This window comes from Gouania willdenowi, chromosome 21, assembly GCF_900634775.1.
Source record: "Gouania willdenowi chromosome 21, fGouWil2.1, whole genome shotgun sequence".
Classification (NCBI taxonomy): domain Eukaryota; kingdom Metazoa; phylum Chordata; class Actinopteri; order Blenniiformes; family Gobiesocidae; genus Gouania; species Gouania willdenowi.
The window spans coordinates 9,297,210-9,318,407 of NC_041064.1; the positions used below are offsets into that span (position 1 = coordinate 9,297,210).

A 21,198-nucleotide genomic window follows, 5' to 3' on the forward strand; every position below is an offset into this window, starting at 1 on the left:
ATATGAGTTATTTTAAATGATTCCTCAGGCCAATATACAGAGCTTGACAGTATCAGTGCTCTGAGTGGGGCTTCCCTCTTGAAATATCGACCATGTAAGTTTGGAGAGACGGATCGTCTTTCACCAGGTCATGTGACCTGAAGAATGTCTGGAGAACGTTTCACTTTACAGCAGTCACAAGACCACAGGCTCAGCTATATATAGTTCCCGCATGACGTCAAAACATACGGGCATTTCCCGACCCGGCGCTATTGTTGTGGGCAGAGTTGGCCTCTGTTTACAGCCAAAGAGCACAAAATGGTAGATTCGTGTTGGGTTACTGATGCACTAATCGCCGTGATAGTTCAGTGAAACGTGGATTCTTTAGTAATGGAAGTCGGCAAGTCAGATCTGTAACTTCGGGATAAGGATTGGCTCTCAGTCTATGGGCTAGTAGTCGCCATCGCCCACTCTTCTCCCCGCCGCCGTCGGTGCTTGGCCCCCGTCGGTGGCGCTTCCCCCCTACTCCCTGGATTCGCCGCTGCTGTTGGCCCCCTTTGCCGGGGGTCGGAGGGGACAGGCGACCTGGCGTGCGAGCCCTGAGCTCCAATCCTTATCCCGAAGTTACAGGTCAACTACTGTCTGTATACACAATCAAAAGACAAGGGAGGCTGGCCCGACTGACTGTCGATTTTTGTGACAGTGCTGGATCAGTTGCTAGACTTGTAACTTTTACGTCAAGCCCCCCTAGTGGCCAAAAGTTCCACAGTGTGCCTTTAAATCGCCAATTACTGAGTGGCCACATTTTTAATAACACGCAAATCATGGACATTTTTAAACTCCATTTACAAACTTTTGTATTTATTATCTCATCTCTTATTGTATTTGAGTTTATTTCATTCAAAGGAAACTAAAAATTTGTATTTGAAAAACCAAACATTGAATTATTAATATTGATAGCGGGGCGAATAAAGAATCATCATTTCACTGAACACAAATAAGCATGGATGAAACAGCTCTGACCTATACAGGGGTATAAACCTGTATATAACGTTCACCTTTTTGTTTATTTGAAACCAACACCCAGATTTATCATAATTGTCTGGTACAGATGATAAGATATTATTCTGTTTGAAAAAATGTATTACAAGGGTAATCTATACGCTCTTCCATTTCTTACTGGTTTTATTTACCAATAGAATCAAGGATTTTATACCAAAAATGTCCTCCCTAACCAAACAACACAATTCTATTCCATAGCCTGTGTTCACCATTGAATATAACCCCTTCACTCACTCTTCTACGCTCCATCACTCAGTCCTCATCCCAGTGTCCCATGCTCCAGAGGGAGTGGACGTGGTCATAACCCCTCCATGTGTCAGCGTGTTTCAGTAGGCACACAGCAGACAGCCAGTCATTAATTATTAAACAGCAGAGTCAGAAGAAAGCAGCAGGTAACCCATAGCTGAGCCCCAAGAAAATTCACAGCGGCTTTGATTTAAGCTGTCCAGGTAAGAGCCGGAGGGTAGAGAGACAGGGAGAGTAACAGGGCCAGTGATGGTAGAGGTGATCGAAAAGAACACCAGACGTGTAAAGACTGAGACGCCAGTAATTAGGGAGGAACAACAGTTTTAGACTGAATTTTTAGCAAAAACATCTTACTGAATACTTAAGTACAACTGCCCAATACACGAAATGTGTCTCCATTGAGCATGTGCTTGTTTTTAATGAAAAGGAATGAAAATTGACAGATAACGGTTGCAAAAATGATAAAAAAATGTTTTTTAAAAACACAGTTTCCAAAGATGTCCATTTTCATAGTCGAGAAACAATAATTGACGATGTGATTTTGATGTTCATAGTGACATTGACACTTTAGGATTATGTGACATGTCAGTATGTTGTGTACTTGAAGCTCAGTTGCTTTATTTCTGATGATACCCTGTTCCATCACATTGTAAAGTTGTCCTACCACCAGTTCTCTATTATTTATCTTCAATATTTTGTCATCAAATCCTTTTGATTTTATTTATGTATTCGGGCAAAATTATAAAAATCCTTGTCTGGGCCGACATATTGTTCTCAGGAAAAATTTTACCCACTGAAATATCAAATGTATATTGCTTAATAAAGTACAAAAATCTACTAGTTCCCTGAGTTTTTTTGTTTTTGTTTTTTTGTTTTTTTTAAATGCAGGTTTGATTGACAGTTTTCAGCACTTTTCCTTTTCTTTTCCACTCCGGAATCATCAACTGTATCCATGGAAACCCAAGAACAACTTTTGGATGTCAATTTTTTTAAAAGGCAATGATGGACACTAAACAGGAACCATTGAGTGATAACTCGAGTGTGTGATGGTTGTGACCCACATTCATTTTATCCATTCCACTCCAATACCACAAAAAGGACGATCACTGTTCAACCCCATGTTAAACAAAAATTAGGAAGAATTCAGCACTAATGCTATGCTGCTCATACAGCACAGCCAACATGGAAAATAGAGTGAGCTACAGAAACCTTTAAATTCCATGATTTTCAACATCCATAATGAAAATTTTGCCCATTTATTTTGTAATTAACAACATGAATAGCTACAGTCACAGAAGGATAATTATTGAAATGCTTAATGTATTCACTCACACCTAACGTACATTATTGTGGACTGTAAGAGGAAACCAGGGGAAGAGGAGGAAACCCATGCAAGCATTAGGAGAGCAGGCAAACTCCACACAAAGGGTCCCTCTCCACTTCCTGTTCTTGCTGTAAGGCTGGAACTTATCAGTAAAAACACACTAAAGGTGTTAAGAGCATCCGAGAGCTTACTTTATTTATTTAACTAAGGCCTTCCCTGTGCGTGTGCGTGTGTTACCTCTTGTGCGTTGAGAGGTGCTGCTCCAGCTGTGTTATCCTCTGCAGTTTGTAGAGGAACCATTTATCTATAGCTGTGAGCTGGTGGATTTGATCCACACTCATACCGCTGTGCAGAGCCTGTAGAGTGAAGAGATACTGTTCGTGAAGCAGCGTTTCAACTATTCTACAGCATTCATTTTAGCATGCGTTCCTTCTGTTGCTGTGACTGTTATATCTCAGTAACTTTAATCCAGTAAGTAGATCAAGTATAGCACAAAACACTAAAAATGTGAGATTAAAGCCAGTGTTGGATTTGGTTGTAGTTATAATCTTTTAGCTAAAACGCAACTTATTTCAGTAATCAGTATATTTAACTTGCAGTTAACAAAATGTCATTAAAGTAAGAACTCATAAGGACACATCAAAGTGATCAGCAGACTCCTCTGAGGAAGGCTGGCAGTTGACAGTCGAAACATGTCAGGAGATCAAAATACATTTCCTAAAAAAAAAATAGCAGTGTCAATAAAAGGAACTTTAACATATTATTCAAAAAGATGACAAAATTAACTTGCTGGAATTAAATGAAATTAAGATTTTAGAAGATTAAATACATTAAATGGTAAAATGGACTTGATTTTATATAGCGCTTTATCACCACACTGAAACAGTCTCAAAGCGCTTTACATATCAGCTCATTCACCCAATCACTCTCACATTCACACACCAGTGGGACAAGACTGCCATGCAAGGCGCTAGTCGACCACTGGGAGCAACTTAGGGTTCAGTGTCTTGCCCAAGGACACTTCGACACAGTCAGTTACTGGGATCGAACCCCCAACCTCTCGATCAGAAGACGACCCAGTACCACCTGAGCCACGGCCGCCCTACAGATATATATATATATTACAGATATAGTTAACTAATAAATGCATTAACTCATGTGTTTATAATTAAAATATACCATTACCATTGATCAACCAGATGTGGATGGTATTCATGTTATAGTTTAATTTTTATTAGTTACCAAAAAAAAAAAAGACAAACATTGACTAAAACATAAAATACATTTTTAAAAAGAGCATTGCATTTTCATTTTAGAATGTACTCGTGTGCCATTAAGTTGGCAAATAACATACACGCATTTCTGATAGTGGTTGTAACATTATTAGTTCTTCTGATGAAAGAACCGTAAAGAAACCATGCTACCGTTATATAGATACATTTTATTTAGCAACCTTTTTTGTGCATGTCTAGAGAAATGGATTACTTAGCACATGTTGACTGTTGTCTTATGTTTTATGTTAAATTTTTGTCAACAGTCACAAAAACTTAATATCTAGCTGGATCTAAGAAAAACAAAACACTAGGAATACTTCATGTACTGTGCATCGCTTTAAAAATATTCCACTTTTTTGTGCAAGTCTAACTTCAAGCCCTCAGTCTGTTCCATGTTTTCAGATTGTTCCTGCAGTGATGGGTAAAGTGCAAACCACCCTGCAGCCTGGAAACTGCCAGACTAGCAATAAGACATGGATCATGAATCCCTATTACTTTCTCTACCTTTAACGATGTGACAACTTGCTGCAAGAAACTGATTTATATCAGCTGTCCTGGAACAAAACGGACACTATTTAAAGTTTAGACACGGAAGCGACCTCGTTCAAAGCTAGTTGATTGGCCAGGAGTTTTTGCACCTTGGCGAGGGAGAAGATCCGTGTGCTGGAGGGCACAGCTAGCTCCTGTTGCAGGTCCTGAGTGTCGGCCCAGGCTTTCTTGAGCGGCAGCTGGGGAACAAATCCATCCACTGATGGATGACACATCCTCAAGGCTTTCTGCACACTCTCCTCAAACGTCCGACCTACTGCCATCACCTGAACAAAACAGGAAGAACAAAGGAAAGGCGTTGGTGTTCAGAAATGTGAGCTAGTGAATCTACATGTGTGCGTTGTCTCCACCTCTCCCACACTCTTCATGGCACTGCCGATTTCTCGGGACATGCCCTGAAAGCGGTCAAGGTCCCAGCGGGGGATCTTGGTGACGATGTAGTCTAAACTGGGTTCAAAGCAGGCGGTGGTCTTCTCTGATACAGCATTCCGGATGTCTGGCAAGTGGATTCCAAGTGCTAGCTTAGCAGCTACAAACGCTAAGGGATACCTGCGAGAAAGAAGACCGGGACAAATCAGAACAACTTCCGTCTGTAGCATCTTTTCGATTATACTCAACACGACGATACATGTTTATCAGTTATAGGCATTAGTGTAAGCCTCATAGATCAATAAACTAAAGCTCATTTGCTTGTAAAAAACAAAAAAAAAAAAAGATGTAAAAGGTTGAAATGAATGCTTGTTTTTTGTCTTTTTTTACTTTGTCATAGTCTTGTATGTACGTTGCATAGACAACAGTGTAATACTGCGACAAGACACCCAAAAACGACATTTACAAATATCTACAAATAACAAATCCAGGGGGTGGAAGAAGACAAAAGATGAGAAAAATAAATGAATACATAATAAATGATAACTGATGGTGGTAGTTTGTCATTAATTTGAAAAAAAAATAAAAAAGTTTGTTTTCATATCCACTGTAAACACATGGTTTAAGGACATTGTTGGAAAAGTTTCATACTTTGCATTGTGGGATGTGGAGTCCCATAGACGGATGAATAGAAGTGCTTCATTCTTTTCAAGACTTCTTATTTTTGCACCCAAAAACTTCCCAACACATTTCTGGTGTTTTCACAAACTGAAAGTCGCGGCAAAACAATAGCCGATGTATACTTTGGGGTTTACAACGAAAAGATCCAAATTCAGCTAAAATTGAGTATTTCACGCAGTGAGGTGATATCACAGGGAATACCGGGAACAAAGAACAGAAATGGTGTTGAGTGAATCACCGTCCTCTTTGTCTGGCGAAGTAACAACGCTTCCATGCATCCGTCTACGGGACTCAACATCCCACAATGCAATGCCACTTTTCAGACAAGATTAATAAATTAAGTATTTATGGACGAGATTAAAATTTAGAGAGGCCAATTTTAACATTTACATCTTTTTTTTTTTCGAGCAAATGATCTTCAATTTATTCATATATCAGGCCTACACTTCGTTTTCTCCAGCAGTTTTAAGCTCAGTACTTGATTTGGTTTACTCCCGTAGATCAAAAACAAAAAGAATTACTCTTAATAGTAAATGTCTGTCTGTCTTCATGTGTTGACAGTGGTTCGTACGTTTCTATACCTGTCAACTGATTACCCAAGATCTTTGCAGGTTGTACAATTTTTGTATTTAAACCCTGACTTGACTTTAATATCCCCAGTCGCAAGAAAATGCAACTACCATTAGACAACACCTAATAATGACAAGTGATTTATTCTAATATTTATACTCTATTGTTTCTGACAGAGAATGTGAAAAGTATCAAGATGAGAAACAACAAGAAGACAGTCATCTACATCCCCCACCAGATTTGTTGTCATTATAACTCACAACCTTTTCCTAAATGTCCTAAATCTAAGAAGTTAGATGTACACATAAGAAAAGAATTTCAGATCAGAATATAAAATTACTAACTATCTTAAACTGTTTCTAAGAAAAGCTGTCCCCTTTGAAGATACCTCGAATAGAGTCCAAAAAACGGAACAAGGGCAATAACTCCGGAAAAATAATTGCGCACTTCTCATTTTCGAACTCTATCAAGGTATTGATACCCTGAAACCACACACCAAATTTGGTTATCCTATCTTAAAGGGTTTTTGAGAAAAGCTGTCCGATTTCAAGATACCTCGAACAAAGTAAAAAAAACAGAACAAGGGCAATAACTCCGGGAAAAGTAATTATGCGCTTCTCATTTTTTAACTCTATCAAGGTATTGATACTCTGAAGCCACACACCAAATTTGGTTATCCTATCTTAAACAGTTTCTGAGAAAGGCTGTCCCCTTTCACTCGGTTAGATGGACGGACAGAAGGACGGAGCTCAAACCTATATTCCCCTGCCACACTTTGTGGTGGGGGATAAAAACTAGTATGCTTGGTTTAGTCTAAGCTGAATAAGTTGATTGGCCGTCTCAAGCAATCCAAGGTGTCTAAAAATGCCATGTATTTTCTGCTCTTCTAGGTTTACTTTCTCACCCAGTCGCTTTAGATGCCAGTGCTGAGCTTCTTGATAGTCGTGCATTAACCTCAATGATGCAGTACTCCAGCGATGATGGGTTTAGGGCGTACTGGATGTTGCACTCGCCTACGATCCCCAGGTGACGTACCACCTTTATGGCTGTCTCACGCAACATGTGGTATTCCTCGTTGGACAACGTCTGGCTTGGCGCCACCACAATGGAATCACCTGGAAAAGAAGTAATAAGATTGAGATTATGAGTAGTTGAACAGGAAGTTTCTTAGAATTTGTCAAGAACTGATCTGTACGGAAACACTGGCTCAAGTTACTGTGTTTTAACGATGGAATACCTGTGTGAACTCCCAGTGGATCAAAGTTTTCCATGTTGCAGACTGTCACACAGTTATCCGCCACATCTCTCACCACTTCATATTCAACCTCTTTCCAGCCCAGCAAAGACTTCTCCACCAGGATCTGATTAGTAATGGCCAGGGCCTACAAGGACCACACATAATACTATTGTTATCATAATTGGTGCTACACAGTTACTACTAACACTAGCTCAGAACAAACTATAAGAACCCAGTGGTACAGCAGCTCCATCTTTGATAAAAACAGCAACAGACTGGGTTCATGCAATACATAATTTGGGTTTCTATGTAGGGCTGGGCAATATATTTAGAATCGAGATATATCGAGATTTCTATTTTGGCGATACAGAAAATTACAACATCGCCTTCATCGATATATTTTTATTTTATAGTATATTGTGTTATACCAGTTAGTCAATAGTAACATTTGAATAATTGTGAAATTGCCTATTATTATCATGCTTGCTTGTACATTGTAAACCCACAAATTATACTTACTGTTTTTATAACCATAAGGATTTTATTTGGCCTCTATTTAGTGACAAGAACCCACCAAAAAAGGGAAAGGTATTGATTATTAACCCATTAAAGTGATCTAGAGCCCTTTAACACCACTTTCTAGATGGCACCCTGGCACACGAAACGTTATAATATTAATAATAATTAACATTATCAATTATATATAAAGCTTATAATGTATTAAAATAGTCATTTTAGTAGTAGCTGCTTTCGTCACTTCTCAGAACAGCGTGAAAAGCTCAGTTAGATGGATTTGTGAATGTGTCCTAATCCAGACCTTCCCCTAAACAAGCCACACTACAGAACTCACTCACACATGCTGTCCCTTAGAGGAGAAAAAGCTAAAAGTGTTTGTTCATAAATGTGGCCGTGGCATTTTGCATCAGCAAATTTAACCCAGAATTGTTTTTCTGGTTTGACTTTATTTAAAATACAAATATTGACAGCAATTTGATAGAATAGAATGCTTTTATTGTCATTATACACAAAGTATAATGAAATTAAGAGACAACTCTCATGGTGCAAAATACAGTAAAAAAAAAAATAGAAAGATAGAAAGGTGTATTTACAAGGAGGGCCACGTAGACAATAAATATACAAATAAACAAAACAAGATTAAAATATATTGCACAGTTACAAAGTAACTATACAGTATACAGTAATTAATATAAATATTGCAAAGTTGAGAAAAAATATCGAGATATTGCCCAGCCCTATTTCTATAACGCTTTTCTATCAAAGGTTCACTGAAGCCTTGGGGAACTTTGTGTCTGACTTAATCAGATAATAAATGATTAACCTGCAAACATTTAAAACACCTGACAAGACATGAGAAATATTTACCAATTCAAAAGTGGCTGGCAGACAGTTCTAGTCGTGGTCTGTGATCGCAGATTAAAGCTGTCAGACATAACATTGGCAAAGAGGAAAGACTGTTGCTTGGCAACAGCAAAACTATTCTTTTCTTGTCACCGAAGCAAATAAATTAATGTCAATAATGTGAAAGGTTTTGTGCAAAGGGATCCTATTATTTCAGCTCAGATATCAAATGAACAAGTCTTTTGATCCTAAATACAAAACTCTATACCATGAGTTAATGAACTGATGGATCGTTTATGTCTACGAGCGAGGCTCACATTTTCCACCTGAACAGAAGAACTGTTCCAAATGACATTGTAAGCATCTGTACCAACAATGGAGTTAATCGCTGCATATTTAGTGGTGGCACACTTTGTCACAAGTCAGGAATAGTGTGTGAACTGATTTAATGTTCTTTCCGCAAGATATTTGAATGAGCCGCCAATTGCCCATGTCTGATGTACACACAATAGTAAAATTATTCTGACCTTGATGGCAGTTTCCTCCAGTTCATATTTGTCAGCACACAAACCCGAGCCCAGTCCTCCCAGTGCATAAGCGGATCGCAGCATCACTGGATAGCCAATCTCCTCTGCAGCTTCCAATGCATCGGGCACCTAAAAAGTCCACAAAAACAACCTTTGACGTGAAAAACTGACAGAATGATTTAGCAGCAACAGATGTGGATGTGGAGTCTCACCGTCTCCACAGCAATACTGGGTGCAATCTTCTCATTGATCTCCATCAATTTTTCTGCAAAGAGCTGTCTGTCCTCTGTGGCCATGATGGACTCCACTGAGGTTCCCAGCACTTGCACCCCGTACTGCTCCAGAGTGCCTCGCTTGAACAATTCAACTCCTAAACACAACACAATGTCATCAGCAAACATTACATTTGAATCCAAAAACATATGATTGCCAAACATTGGACACAAATATGTCAGTGATGCGTTTGCAGGGAACGATTTAGTGTAAAACTTTATAAACTCACCACAGTTCAGTGCAGTTTGTCCCCCCATGGAGAGCAGAATACCATCAGGGCGTTCAGTCCTGATGACCTCCGTTACAAACTCTGGTGTAACAGGCAGGAAGTAGACGGAGTCCGCCTGCTTGGAGCCCACCTCGTTGGTCTGAACTGATGCTATGTTGGGATTCATTAGCACCGTCTTCAGGTTTTCTTCCTGTTCCATAAAATCATAAAACTAAATGACTCACAGAACTTCATTTTTTTTCAAGGCGAGTGCTAACGCTAGGTTAATACTAATGCTAGGCTAATGCTAGTGCCAGTGTCATGCTATTGCTAGGCTAATGCTAATGCTATGCTAATACCAGGCTAATGTCAACACTTGGCAAATGTTAATGCTACGTTACTGCTAATGCTAGACTATTGCTAATGCTAAACTATTGCTAATGCTAGACTATTGCTAATGCTAGACTATTGCTAATGCTAGGTTAATGTAAATGTTAGGCTAATGCTAAGCTACTGTTAATGCAAGGCTAATGCTATTGCTAGGTTATTGCTAATGCTATATCTAGGCTATTGCTAAGTTCATGCTAATACTAGGCTAATGCTGTTGTTAGAATATTACTAATGCTAGGCTATTGCTAACATTAGGCTAATACCATGCTAGGTTATTGCTAATGCTGGGTTAATGTTATTGCTAAGCTATTGCAAGGCTCGTGTTAATGCTATTGTTAACACTAAGCTATTGCAAGGCTCGTGTTAATGCTATTGTTAACACTAAGCTATTGCTAATGTTAGGTTAATTCTAATGCTAGGCTAATGTTAATACTAGGTTTATGCTAATAATAACACTTGGCTAATGCTAATACTAATGCTAGGTTAATGCTAATGCAGTGTGACGCGGGCCAGCACCTGCATCCTCACCAGGAAATGCACATTTTCTAGTTAATATTGCCGCGCGCACGCGCACACGCACACACAGTTTATTGTACTGTGAAGGACTCATAAAAATTGTCGTTTGTTTCTGTCTTTTTTCGTATATGTTGCCAAGTAAAATAAATACATTTTAAAAAGAGCTTTAGATGTAATGCATTTCTCAATGAAGACATGTTTTTTATTTTGATAGTAAGAGAGGTAATGATAGAAATACAGGTAAAGCTTATTTGTTAAGAGTCTCAGTTAAACACAGCAGTTTGACCTTAAGTTAATTGTCATTTTTTGAAAAATACCATAAAAAGAAGTAGCAATATCTTTGATGTCATTTGTTTTGCTGAACAGTCCCAGTAAATTTAAAAGAGATTAAATGTTAGACCTAAGATTGGTTTCATAAACACCGAAAGGTGCTCCTATCAAGAGGATGTCATTTTTAAAAATTTGTTTGCCATACATTTAATCAAATGAAACAGTTATTTAAAACTGTGCGTTTCCTTGAAACAGATTCAAATCAAGCTTAGCTAATTTTTACAGTGAGAAATGTTGCAGCATATAATGTTTACAGAGTATCACCATCTGTCATCTCCTAGCAGTATGGGAGCTAAGTTTGGCTCAAAGTTGCACCTGATACTACGAATACAGAAAAGGACCTCCCAACAAAAACATTACACTCCTAATAAACAAAGACATTCTATTCTTGTGGTCTTACCTTCATTGCCTTGATGGCTTGAGATCCTGAGTAATCAAATTCTCCAGCCTGTCCAATAGACAGACCACCAGAGCCCAGGACGAGAACCTTTGACACCTGTGTGAACATGGAAACATTAAACATAAAAAAAGCTTTGTTGATTGTATCCAACAGTTTGATTGGATTTAAGGGACCATGCACCTCTTCATAATAATTTAGAGCTATTTCTAAATGAAATTTTGTTTAAAAATGTGGTTGTATGTACAATGTAGGTGAAGTCTCCACCTTTATTAATATAATTATTATTGTGTTCATATGTATATAGGTAGCTTATATTATAATTATAACTTGTATATGGATAGCATATACTATTACTGTAGGCTATGTACATTATGTGTATCGACATATGTATAGGTGTGTACTGTATATACAGTATGTATGGGTGCTTATATGTGTATGTACAGTATATAGGCGATATGTAGCTCACAGATAAATTGGTTATACTGGTTATAAGAGGGGTAGGATTAAATAGGTCAGACTTCATCCTACAGCTTTTTTGAATGTGTAAATATTGTATTGAAATCTACTTAGTGTTTTTATCTTGTTTTGGAAATGAACTTGTTTTTCAGTGACATTCGTTTTATTCTATAAGTATTGTTTTTATATGTTAAAAAATAAATAAATAAAACCAAGATGAAAAAAAAAAAGTTTATTTTAAGATTCTTTAAGGAGTTAGTCGTGTATTGGTTCACAAACTTAACCCTTATTTAACTGTAACATGAAGAAAGATTTAAGTAAAAAGGGAAAGTTTAAGATTTGTGCTTAAACCCACATGAACTTGCACATCCAACCCTTCCCATGGCGCTCAGAGCAGCCCACCCGTTTGACATGCAGTGATGTACCTTAGCTCTGAGAGAAACGTTGGGTTTAGCAGGCAGGACTGATGCTATGTTGGCCCCCTTCCCCTCCTTGATCAGGGACATGAAGGAGTCAAAGAAGAACTGTGGAAACCAGAATCATCTGTTAAATATGAAAACTCCAGAAAAGGTTTGAAAGTCTGTTTGCAAAAAACATCACAATAAGAACATAAAAACCAATGCTGTAGTTTGTATTCCAAAATAATTAAAACTAAACAAATGTTGTCCTTTTTGTTTATGTATTAATTTGAAAAAGCAAAAAAGTTGTACGCCTCAAATTTTTTTTTTATCCGTATCTTGACATTTCTTGTTACTGCTCATCTCTTTGTTCCCTCTGCCTCAGAACTCTTATCATCAATCCTTCCCCTTTCACTAACCCTTCTTTGTTTTTTTTTTTTGCCCCAACCAAAAAATATAACGACTCTTCCTTTGTTCCATTTTCCATAGGAAAGACCCAACATCTACCTAGATGCATTTGTGAACGCACCCTAATTAGTGTAGTGTTCAAGAACTTCATAGAGCATCATCAAAGTCTTTAATTACCTCTGTGTCGGTGGGACCACCTTTAGCCTCTGGGTGGAACTGTGCTGTGAAAACAGGCTTACTGTTGTGCATGATACCCTGGAAATGATCAATAAAGGACAAACTGTTAAGATCACACAGTTGAGTTTTTAGAAAAAAAAATTAAAAAACAAATCAGAAATATACTTTTTACAGCCAATGAATAGGTTGCACTGTAGCTTTTTTATCAGAATTTGTGTTTTTTGATTCATTTTTTAACCCAAACTTGTAGAACATGAGTGTTACATGTACATATGTTCCTTAGAATGAGGTTTAATATTCGCAGTAAGAGAAATTAACCTCGTTGGTGTTGTCATTAGCATTGACGAACAGGGGGCTCCATCCTGGAGGCAGGGACGTGCTGTCGATGCCGTAGCCGTGATTCTGAGCCGTTATGAAGGCCTGGCCCGTCCTCACATTCAACACAGGCTGGTTCTGGCCTCTGGAAATTACCAGACAAGCATGGAAATACAATTTTTATTATTGTTTTAAAGAAGATTAAAGCTGCTGAAGATAATAAGTTTTATTCATTTTATTTTTTTCTTTTATTTTTTTTTCCTTTCTCACTTTTTTTCAGACGATAAGTTTTATTTATTCAATTTTCTCCTTTTTTTAAAAGTGGAGTTCAACACTAACTTTCAGGTAGCAATTGCAACTTTTTACATCTTTCTTTAAGCAAAAGATTCCTAATGTATTGATTTATTAGGCCTACAATAAAATAATAATAATAATAATAATAATAATAATAATAATAATAATAATAATAATAATAATAATAATAATAATAATAACAACAACAAATCAATTTTACATAGAACTTTTTTGGGGACTCAAAGTGCTTTAAAAATCAAAGAAAAAAAAAAGAAATAACAATAAAAACAAAAGAAAGATTATGGAAAAGCAAGTTACAACAGGTGACTTAAAGTGTCTTTATCTGTTAAAACAATGTGCATCTCCAGCAACTTTAAACTACTGCAAAATGAACAAGAATGCAACCAAAGAAAAACTGTTGAATTAAATTTAGATAATTAGGATTAAATATTAGGTTTACCTGTTGCCCATGGGCAGTTTGTATGACTTTGCTCCTGCAGCCAACGCAGTGATCTGGTTACCCATACAGATCCCAAATACTGGCTGGAGACGATCACTCTCAAACACCTTGAAAAATACATGCATACATATATATTTTTTCATTAAAAAAAACAAAAAAAAACCTTGTTGTCGGATCATCTGGATTTTAAATGGGGTCTCCTGAAATGTCTAGTAATTGATTTAAAAGCAGAAGAAAAAAAAAAAGTTAATTTAATTTATTAACAGCAGCAGTGGCTAAAAAAATGATTATTTGTAACTGTAACTGTAGAAAAAGAGGTGGGACTAATACGTTCATACTTCCACCCACTGCCGAACAAAAAAAGTATGTGTATGCAGTAATATACTGTATGTAATTGTTTTGTTTTGGGGTTTTTTTCTGGAGGGAAGCCATCTGCATCAAATACAGTATATCAAAAACAGTGTATAAAAAAATACTGAATTAAAATACATTTTTGATTATTCTTATTCAAAATAAAACGCCTATATTTTGTAGATATTAATAATAATAATTAAATGCATCAAAACAACTGTATTTGTAATACAATATAACAAAGACTAATTCTAGGAGAAAAACATGTCTTTAGGGTTGCCAGAAATTCTTGATATCAAAATGGAGTCACGATCCAACAAAAGGTTGGGAACCACTGCACTACTCACAAAAGTTTTTTTTTCAATACATTACCTTGCGCACGTTATGGATGAGCATTTCAGCCAGAGCAGGATTTCCTGGTCCATTGGATAAGAAAAGGCCATCATACTCTAAACTCAGCAAGTCCTGGTCCCAGGGCACCAGATGGACCTCGGCACCTCGCTGCAGCCACACATGCAGAAAGTTACACAGTGATCTAATCCTGGATTCTGTCTTCACTTTCATCCAAACCGTTGTCTTTTTACATGTTGTACAAACAGACTAGAAAATAAACAACTGATGTGCATTACAGGAAAAATAATTTAAAGGGGACCTATAATGCTAAACCCACTTTTTTAGCGCTTAATGCATTTTGTTGTGTATTTGGATTCTTTAGAAGTACAGAAAAGTTTAAATTAGTCTCTTCAGGTGCTGCGATGATATCTTTATATTCTGTTGTGGTCATATTTTTTAATCTGTTCCGATTTTTCTATTCTCTATTATGTTTTTTGAACAATTACGTCACAGTATTTGCAGCAGAACTGCCAAATTAGGACATCAACTTCCGGCCAAATATTTCTAGCAATCCGCCATTTTTATTTCTTGCTGCGATTTTGTAGTCCAAGCACAAGGATGCTGAAGGTACGAGAAGATAGCTCTAAATGTTTGGTTGTTAGGTGTAGTAACCCACACGCTTCATTACACCGTCTCCCAGCATCAGAACCTCTTCGAAGTACCTGGTTGAAATATATTTTTCACATGAATGTACCCACATCTGTGGGTAAAGTCATTTTTGTACGCGCGAAGCACTTCAAGGATGACTGCTTCAGCAACCTCCGCCAGCATGAAGAAGGATTTGTCGAAAGCCTTTGTCTGATTGAGGGGTCAGTTCCTTCTATTATTGGAAACGACGAACACAGTTAACGCTAAAAAGTGTGATTATAAGACGTCCCTGTCATTGTTTTTGTTAGCATTAGCACTTGCACCGTCTTCATATGTTAGAGCTGTGAGCTCATTGTTTTAGATCCTTGATGATATACGTGTTTTTAATTGAAGTGTATACTTAAGTTTTCAATAGTTTTGCCATTTTTGTCTCCGAAAACACTGGAGTCAGTGACGTTAGCTAGGCGCTAGCATTAGCTCAGCGCTGATGTTGGCTTGGTCGTTAACGAGGTCGAAAGCCTATTGTAGTAACTAGCATTAACGATTTTACACAGTATCTGGCATGCAGTTTGTGTTAAAGGATTGTCAGTAATGTTAATAAAACCACAGCATTTGTTGTCACTGTAAGCTACAATTTTCTGTCCTATTTATGAATTATATTTCGCATGTACTTTACTTTCTTAAAACACATGGTGGTCATGGTTTAGCAGTACCTTTGTTTTTTTTATTTTTTAAGTACACGTCTGTAGCAGTATTACTGTTGTTGAGATTAATGACAATGGTCATTTAACTGCTGCGTTTTCTGATGCATATCTAAACATAGCATATTGTCAATATAACATTTTAGTGGTAAGATTAGGAAGCAGTCTTTTGTCTTGTTAGTGTGCTTGTTTTAAGAAGAGAAATAATCAATCATCCCTTGTTGACATTTTATCATTTTATACTTAAAGCAGAACAAAGCAACTTTTTCAACTTAATAAATCCTTCTCGTAGTCCCTGTGAGGGTAATATAAGTGTTTATGGGGTGATGGGGGGGTCTTTCGTCACCCCTGCTGTCTCTGGCCAGAAAACCGCACTTGCAACTTTCCCTGCCTCCGACCCGGTGGCAAGACGTACAGCTTTACGGCAGCCCAATACAAACTAATGCACGGTTGTCTATAAATTCACTTTTCTCAAACTTATATCATGGCGGAGCCAGCAAAAAAAAAAAGCAGAGAAGACCTTTGTCAGAGGAACAGAGCAACTCAATGTAGTGACAGCTCAGCAGCAACACACAGCAATAACACACACTGTCGTCACAGCAACAGACACGCACACACAAAAACAACCCAGCGCTCCACCAAACCCACACACACAAATATCTATCCATCCATCCATCCATCCATCCATCCATCCATTTTCAGAGCCACTTTGACAGCTCTCATCCTCATACTGTTCACATGGGACTATACAGTATGTGTGAAAGCACCCTAAGTGTCACTGTTGTATTAGGATTTTTCAGTGATCGGTTGCTACCGTCTTGGGGGAGCAAATATGCGCATGTAGCTGTGGGGTGGGACAGGCGGCGGGGGATGTGGAGTATTTACGACAACTAAAAGACACGTTTAGGGAGAGCACTAAGCGCAAGTTACTTAGTTCTGCTTTAACGTTCGAATAAAAAGGTTCTGCGCCGCTAGATAATCGTATCTCTACTATCAAACTATAATAATGGCCGAATGGGCTGGAGTTGAACAGAGTTGCACCTCTGCAACCTGGCGAGGGGGCGTGGCATGAAGTGTCTCATTTGCATTTAAAGAGAACACACAAAAATGAGTTGCTCTCAGACGTTCATCAGAAAAGGGGTAGAAAAGTAGCCTGTGGAGCTACAATAATGAGGAATTCAGACCCAAGCATTGCAGTTCCACTTTATATAGACTGTAGGATTTAGACGTAAAAAGGAAGGATTTAAAAGCATGATAGGTCAACTTTAAATAAATCAAATAATAATTCTGAAACTATTACCTTAACAAGCAGCCGTATGATGTTGTGTTTAATGCCACAATCAACAGCCACCACTTTGACTGGGTTTCCTTTCCCATAAACTTTCACCTCCTTGTCGTAGGAGAACGAAACAAAAACAGGATCAATACTAGTAGATGCAATCTCTGAACATACATGTGTTTATCTGCTGTGGTATGATGTTACCTTTGTGGAAACCTCAGCTACCAGGTTTCTAAGGTTGGGGTTTGTCATTTCAATGGGCTGACCATCAAATTCAATCTTTCCCAAAACTGTCCCCTATGAAGGAACCAAAGCATCAGATTTAATGAGCAGCAGAGATGAAATTTGTGCTTAAACTACCTTATCACGGATGATTTTGGTCAGCATTCTGGTGTCGATGCCAAACAGTGCAGGAACCTTTAGAGTAAAGAATAACGTTGAGAAGATTTGAAGAGATAAAGAGGCAATGCAAGGTGTCACAGTTGAATAGAAACCAACCTTTTCCTCATGTAGCCATTGACCCAAAGACTTGACGGAGTTCCAGTGACTGTATTCATGGCTGTAGTCCTGAACTAAGAGACCAGACACCTACATGCAACAATGGGAATGGTCAGGTTTAAGCATTAAATTTGAGGAAATATCAAGTGGAAAGCTCAAAATGAATGAACCCTAATCTTTCATAATAACTTATTTACCCACTTAATGTCTTAAACCTCATGCCCAACTCATTACAATCTTATATTAAACATGGTAAACACCAGTGGTTCTCAAACTTTTTTTGGCTCAAGTACCCCCCTTCTCTTATTTCTGAATCTAAGTACCCTCTTTGTAAATCCGGGGGCCGAATTTGGCCCCCGGGCCTCGAGTTACCACCTGAATGCGCTCCGACTCCACATGCTTCCTTAAACCCAGCTCATCCACCTCGCTGGTGTTGGGTACCCCATAGTTCCCTACGATTGGGTAAGTCAGGGTAAGGATCTGGCCCCTGTAGCTGGGGTCAGTCAGTGCCTCGGGATAGCTAGAGTAGAAATATTGATAGAAATAAATGTTGTAGATGATGGTAATGTGGTGAATGCTTCCTGGATTTAAACATTTGTGTGTTTTCTTCTTACCCCACTAGACCTGTATTGAAGACCAGTTCTCCAGCTGCAGAGGTGTTATGGCCAAAGGAAAACCCTTTAATCCTGGTGCCATCCTCTAAAACTAAATGAGCTGTCTGGGTCTGGGAGTTTAAAAAAAAAAAAAGATGAAAAGAAAAAGCAGCACAAGATGTTGAGCATGAACTCACTCAGTGATGGCGTATTATCTTTTAATAAAGCAAATCTGGCAACACCTAAAAGTAATTAGATAAAGACATGGGTTGTAGTTTTTTGGGCTCTGGAGAAATTAAAACCATTGAGCCTCCAGCACTTTAATGTTAAACTGCAAACTGTGAAGTGTGTGGTGAAAACTGAGGCCTAAAGATCTGTTCTTTAATCTTCTGTGTAGTGCCACTTAACAGAGAAAGTAAGATTCCATAATAGGGTCATTCCATGTTATTTCAACACATTTTCACAACATTCCAAGCACTTCAATCTCAAAAAAATGTAATAAGGAGGGCATGTGTTGATTTTTGAGCATCCTTCTTTCTTTTTTTTTTAATTTAAAACTTCCTATATTCTGAGAGAGTAGGTAGAGCTATACTACTATTAGGGCTGGGCGGTATGACCAAAAATGTATATCACGGTATTTTTCAAAATTCTAACAGTTTCACGGAATATGATTTTTTTTTTTTTTTTTTTTTTTTCATGTATAATCAAGTGTTCACATCATTTTCTACTGGTTGAGAGAGGAATTACTGCAGTAGATTGACTTAGGGTGGTCTATTTTACTGTCATGATGAGTAAATAATATTGTAGAATATTTCTATACTAGTAGTAATACAAGTTTGCAACAGCAGCCTAATGGCTCTTTGCCATGCTATCTTAGCTTTAGCATTAGCTTGATTTCTAGCTTTAAATGCAGCTCCACCAGGACTTATTTCCACATTACAGGAATTACAAATTGTGATCCTATGCTCTCTTTTTTGTCTATTATTGCCGACATGCTAAGCTAACCATGCCTCCGTGTCCGTGAGTGTTGTTCTCCTGTAGCAGAGGCATGCGTTCACACATGCTCACATGTTGCTTCAGAGCTTTTAATTGTGTCTTTCATATCCATTTACACGTATGCTTTACACCACAACTAACACCAGAGCGCTACTGTTTCCTATTTAGAAGTGCATCGCTGAAAAGGATCAAGTCTGAAACGTAGCGCAGTGTAACTTTCCGAAAGTTGCGTAATCAAATACACTGGTACGGCGATATATTAAAAATTCATAACGAAAATATATACCAGTATTCGATATGAACCGATATACCGCCCAGCCCTAATTATTATACCAAATTTCAGATTCCTATATGGTGTAGTTCCTCAGATATTGGAAGCTAAAAATGGAAATAATCATACGGGCGACCGTGGATCGTCTTCTGATCGAGAGGTTGGGGGTTTGATCCCAGTACCTGACTATGTGTCGAAGTGTCCTTGGGCAAGACACTGAACCCTAAGTTGCTCCCAATGGTCGACTAGCGCCTTGCATGGCAGTCCTGTCCCATTGGTGTGTGAATGTGAGAGTGATTAGGTGAATGAGCTAATATGTAAAGCGCTTTGGGACTGCTTCAGTGTGGAGATAAGGCGCAATATAAATCTAGTCCATTTACCATTTACCATAGAACAATTGGTTTAAAAATGTGTTGATTGAATTAGTTGAAATGACATAAAATGACCCAATAAAGAACCATGAAAATGTGCAAATCAGGGATGTGTGAGCCGCTAAACGCCACTCAGCATTTAACAATAGTAGACGACAATATGGCTTTTTTTTTGGTTCTGTCCTGCAGGATAATCATCAGACAAGTGAGATCTTTTGTACTTTTATGCTCAAATTTATGATAAAATGTCTAGTTTGTGGAATCATCCAACGCTCACACTGTCCAGCACGGCTCAAACAAAATGAGGGATAATATTTACACTCATAAGGACCTTTTCAGCACTGCTCAAAATTAAATGGAAAAAGTGTGCAATTTCAACATTTTTGTGCCCTAATTTGTACTTCCCCATAAAAATGCAATACACATACAATATCCAAGCAATAAATGACAAATTTCAGTCCCTGCAGGATCTTTGGGTGTTTTTGAGATTGTTTATGACAAATTTCAGGAATTCAGAAAAATTGAGAATTATTTCAACAATTAAAAACACTACAGTCATGTGATGTAGTCACGGGAAATCAGAGAGCATCTGCACATTTTGTGGTATTTCATTGAAATTTTATTTAATTTGTAGAGATTGTGATATCTACAACTGAATCATGAATAATTTACAGAATCTTTGTTGTTTTCTCAGTCATTTTTACTTTCTCATCCAACACTCACACTGTCAAGCACAGCTCTAACAAAACCAGTGATAATATTTATACTTTACAGCACTACGACAATTAAAATATTCTTTTTAACAGTGACTTCAAAATTAAAAAATAAATCAATTAAAAAAGATGGACTGTTATTAAATCAATCCACTGAAAATCTCCTTGATTTGAATAAAATTACAAATTCCTTTAGTCTAGTCTAATTTTTTTTTTTTTTTTTTTTTTTTTTTTTTTACAAATAATGTAAAAAAGAACACTACCCTCCTCTGTCACATTCTAGAAAATACAATTTCAATATCATTGTGCCCTAATTTGCACTTCCACATATAAATGCAATACACATACAAAACCCCAGCAATTAAAAAAAATAAATAAATAAATTTAAAAAAAAAAGAAAATGCTATTAATCAAACAAATGAACCTCAAGTCCAAACTCTATTAGAAATAAGAATGTTTTCATTTAAAACTTCAATAATGACACAAATAATAGAAACAAACAAATAACTTTTTGTGTAAGATTTAATCAAATATAGTGACCTAATGTTCGGCCTCCTAATAGTTTACTGTAAACCTTTCACTAATACTTTTTTTTTTTTTTTTTTTTTAAATAAACATGTTTTAACTGTTAAACATAGAAAC

At 37.4% G+C, this 21,198-nt stretch overlaps 1 protein-coding gene across 1 annotated transcript in view; it reads right to left on the bottom strand.

The window, feature by feature from the left end:
- The window catches only part of cps1 (carbamoyl-phosphate synthase 1, mitochondrial), a 63,521-nt gene that overhangs the window by 41,779 nt on the left and 544 nt on the right, over window positions 1–21,198 (bottom strand). The window contains exons 2-21 of the mRNA XM_028435707.1: window positions 18,227–18,336; window positions 17,988–18,132; window positions 17,613–17,702; window positions 17,475–17,531; window positions 17,319–17,411; window positions 17,136–17,225; window positions 14,526–14,654; window positions 13,803–13,909; window positions 13,052–13,193; window positions 12,734–12,811; window positions 12,176–12,274; window positions 11,295–11,390; window positions 9,680–9,869; window positions 9,390–9,547; window positions 9,178–9,306; window positions 7,292–7,436; window positions 6,959–7,169; window positions 4,785–4,983; window positions 4,524–4,700; window positions 2,849–2,967 (exon numbers count right to left, since the gene is read on the bottom strand). Of these exons, the coding sequence (XP_028291508.1) occupies window positions 2,849–2,967; window positions 4,524–4,700; window positions 4,785–4,983; window positions 6,959–7,169; window positions 7,292–7,436; window positions 9,178–9,306; window positions 9,390–9,547; window positions 9,680–9,869; window positions 11,295–11,390; window positions 12,176–12,274; window positions 12,734–12,811; window positions 13,052–13,193; window positions 13,803–13,909; window positions 14,526–14,654; window positions 17,136–17,225; window positions 17,319–17,411; window positions 17,475–17,531; window positions 17,613–17,702; window positions 17,988–18,132; window positions 18,227–18,336 (2,564 nt within the window). The remainder of the gene's footprint in view (window positions 1–2,848; window positions 2,968–4,523; window positions 4,701–4,784; window positions 4,984–6,958; window positions 7,170–7,291; window positions 7,437–9,177; window positions 9,307–9,389; window positions 9,548–9,679; window positions 9,870–11,294; window positions 11,391–12,175; window positions 12,275–12,733; window positions 12,812–13,051; window positions 13,194–13,802; window positions 13,910–14,525; window positions 14,655–17,135; window positions 17,226–17,318; window positions 17,412–17,474; window positions 17,532–17,612; window positions 17,703–17,987; window positions 18,133–18,226; window positions 18,337–21,198) is intronic.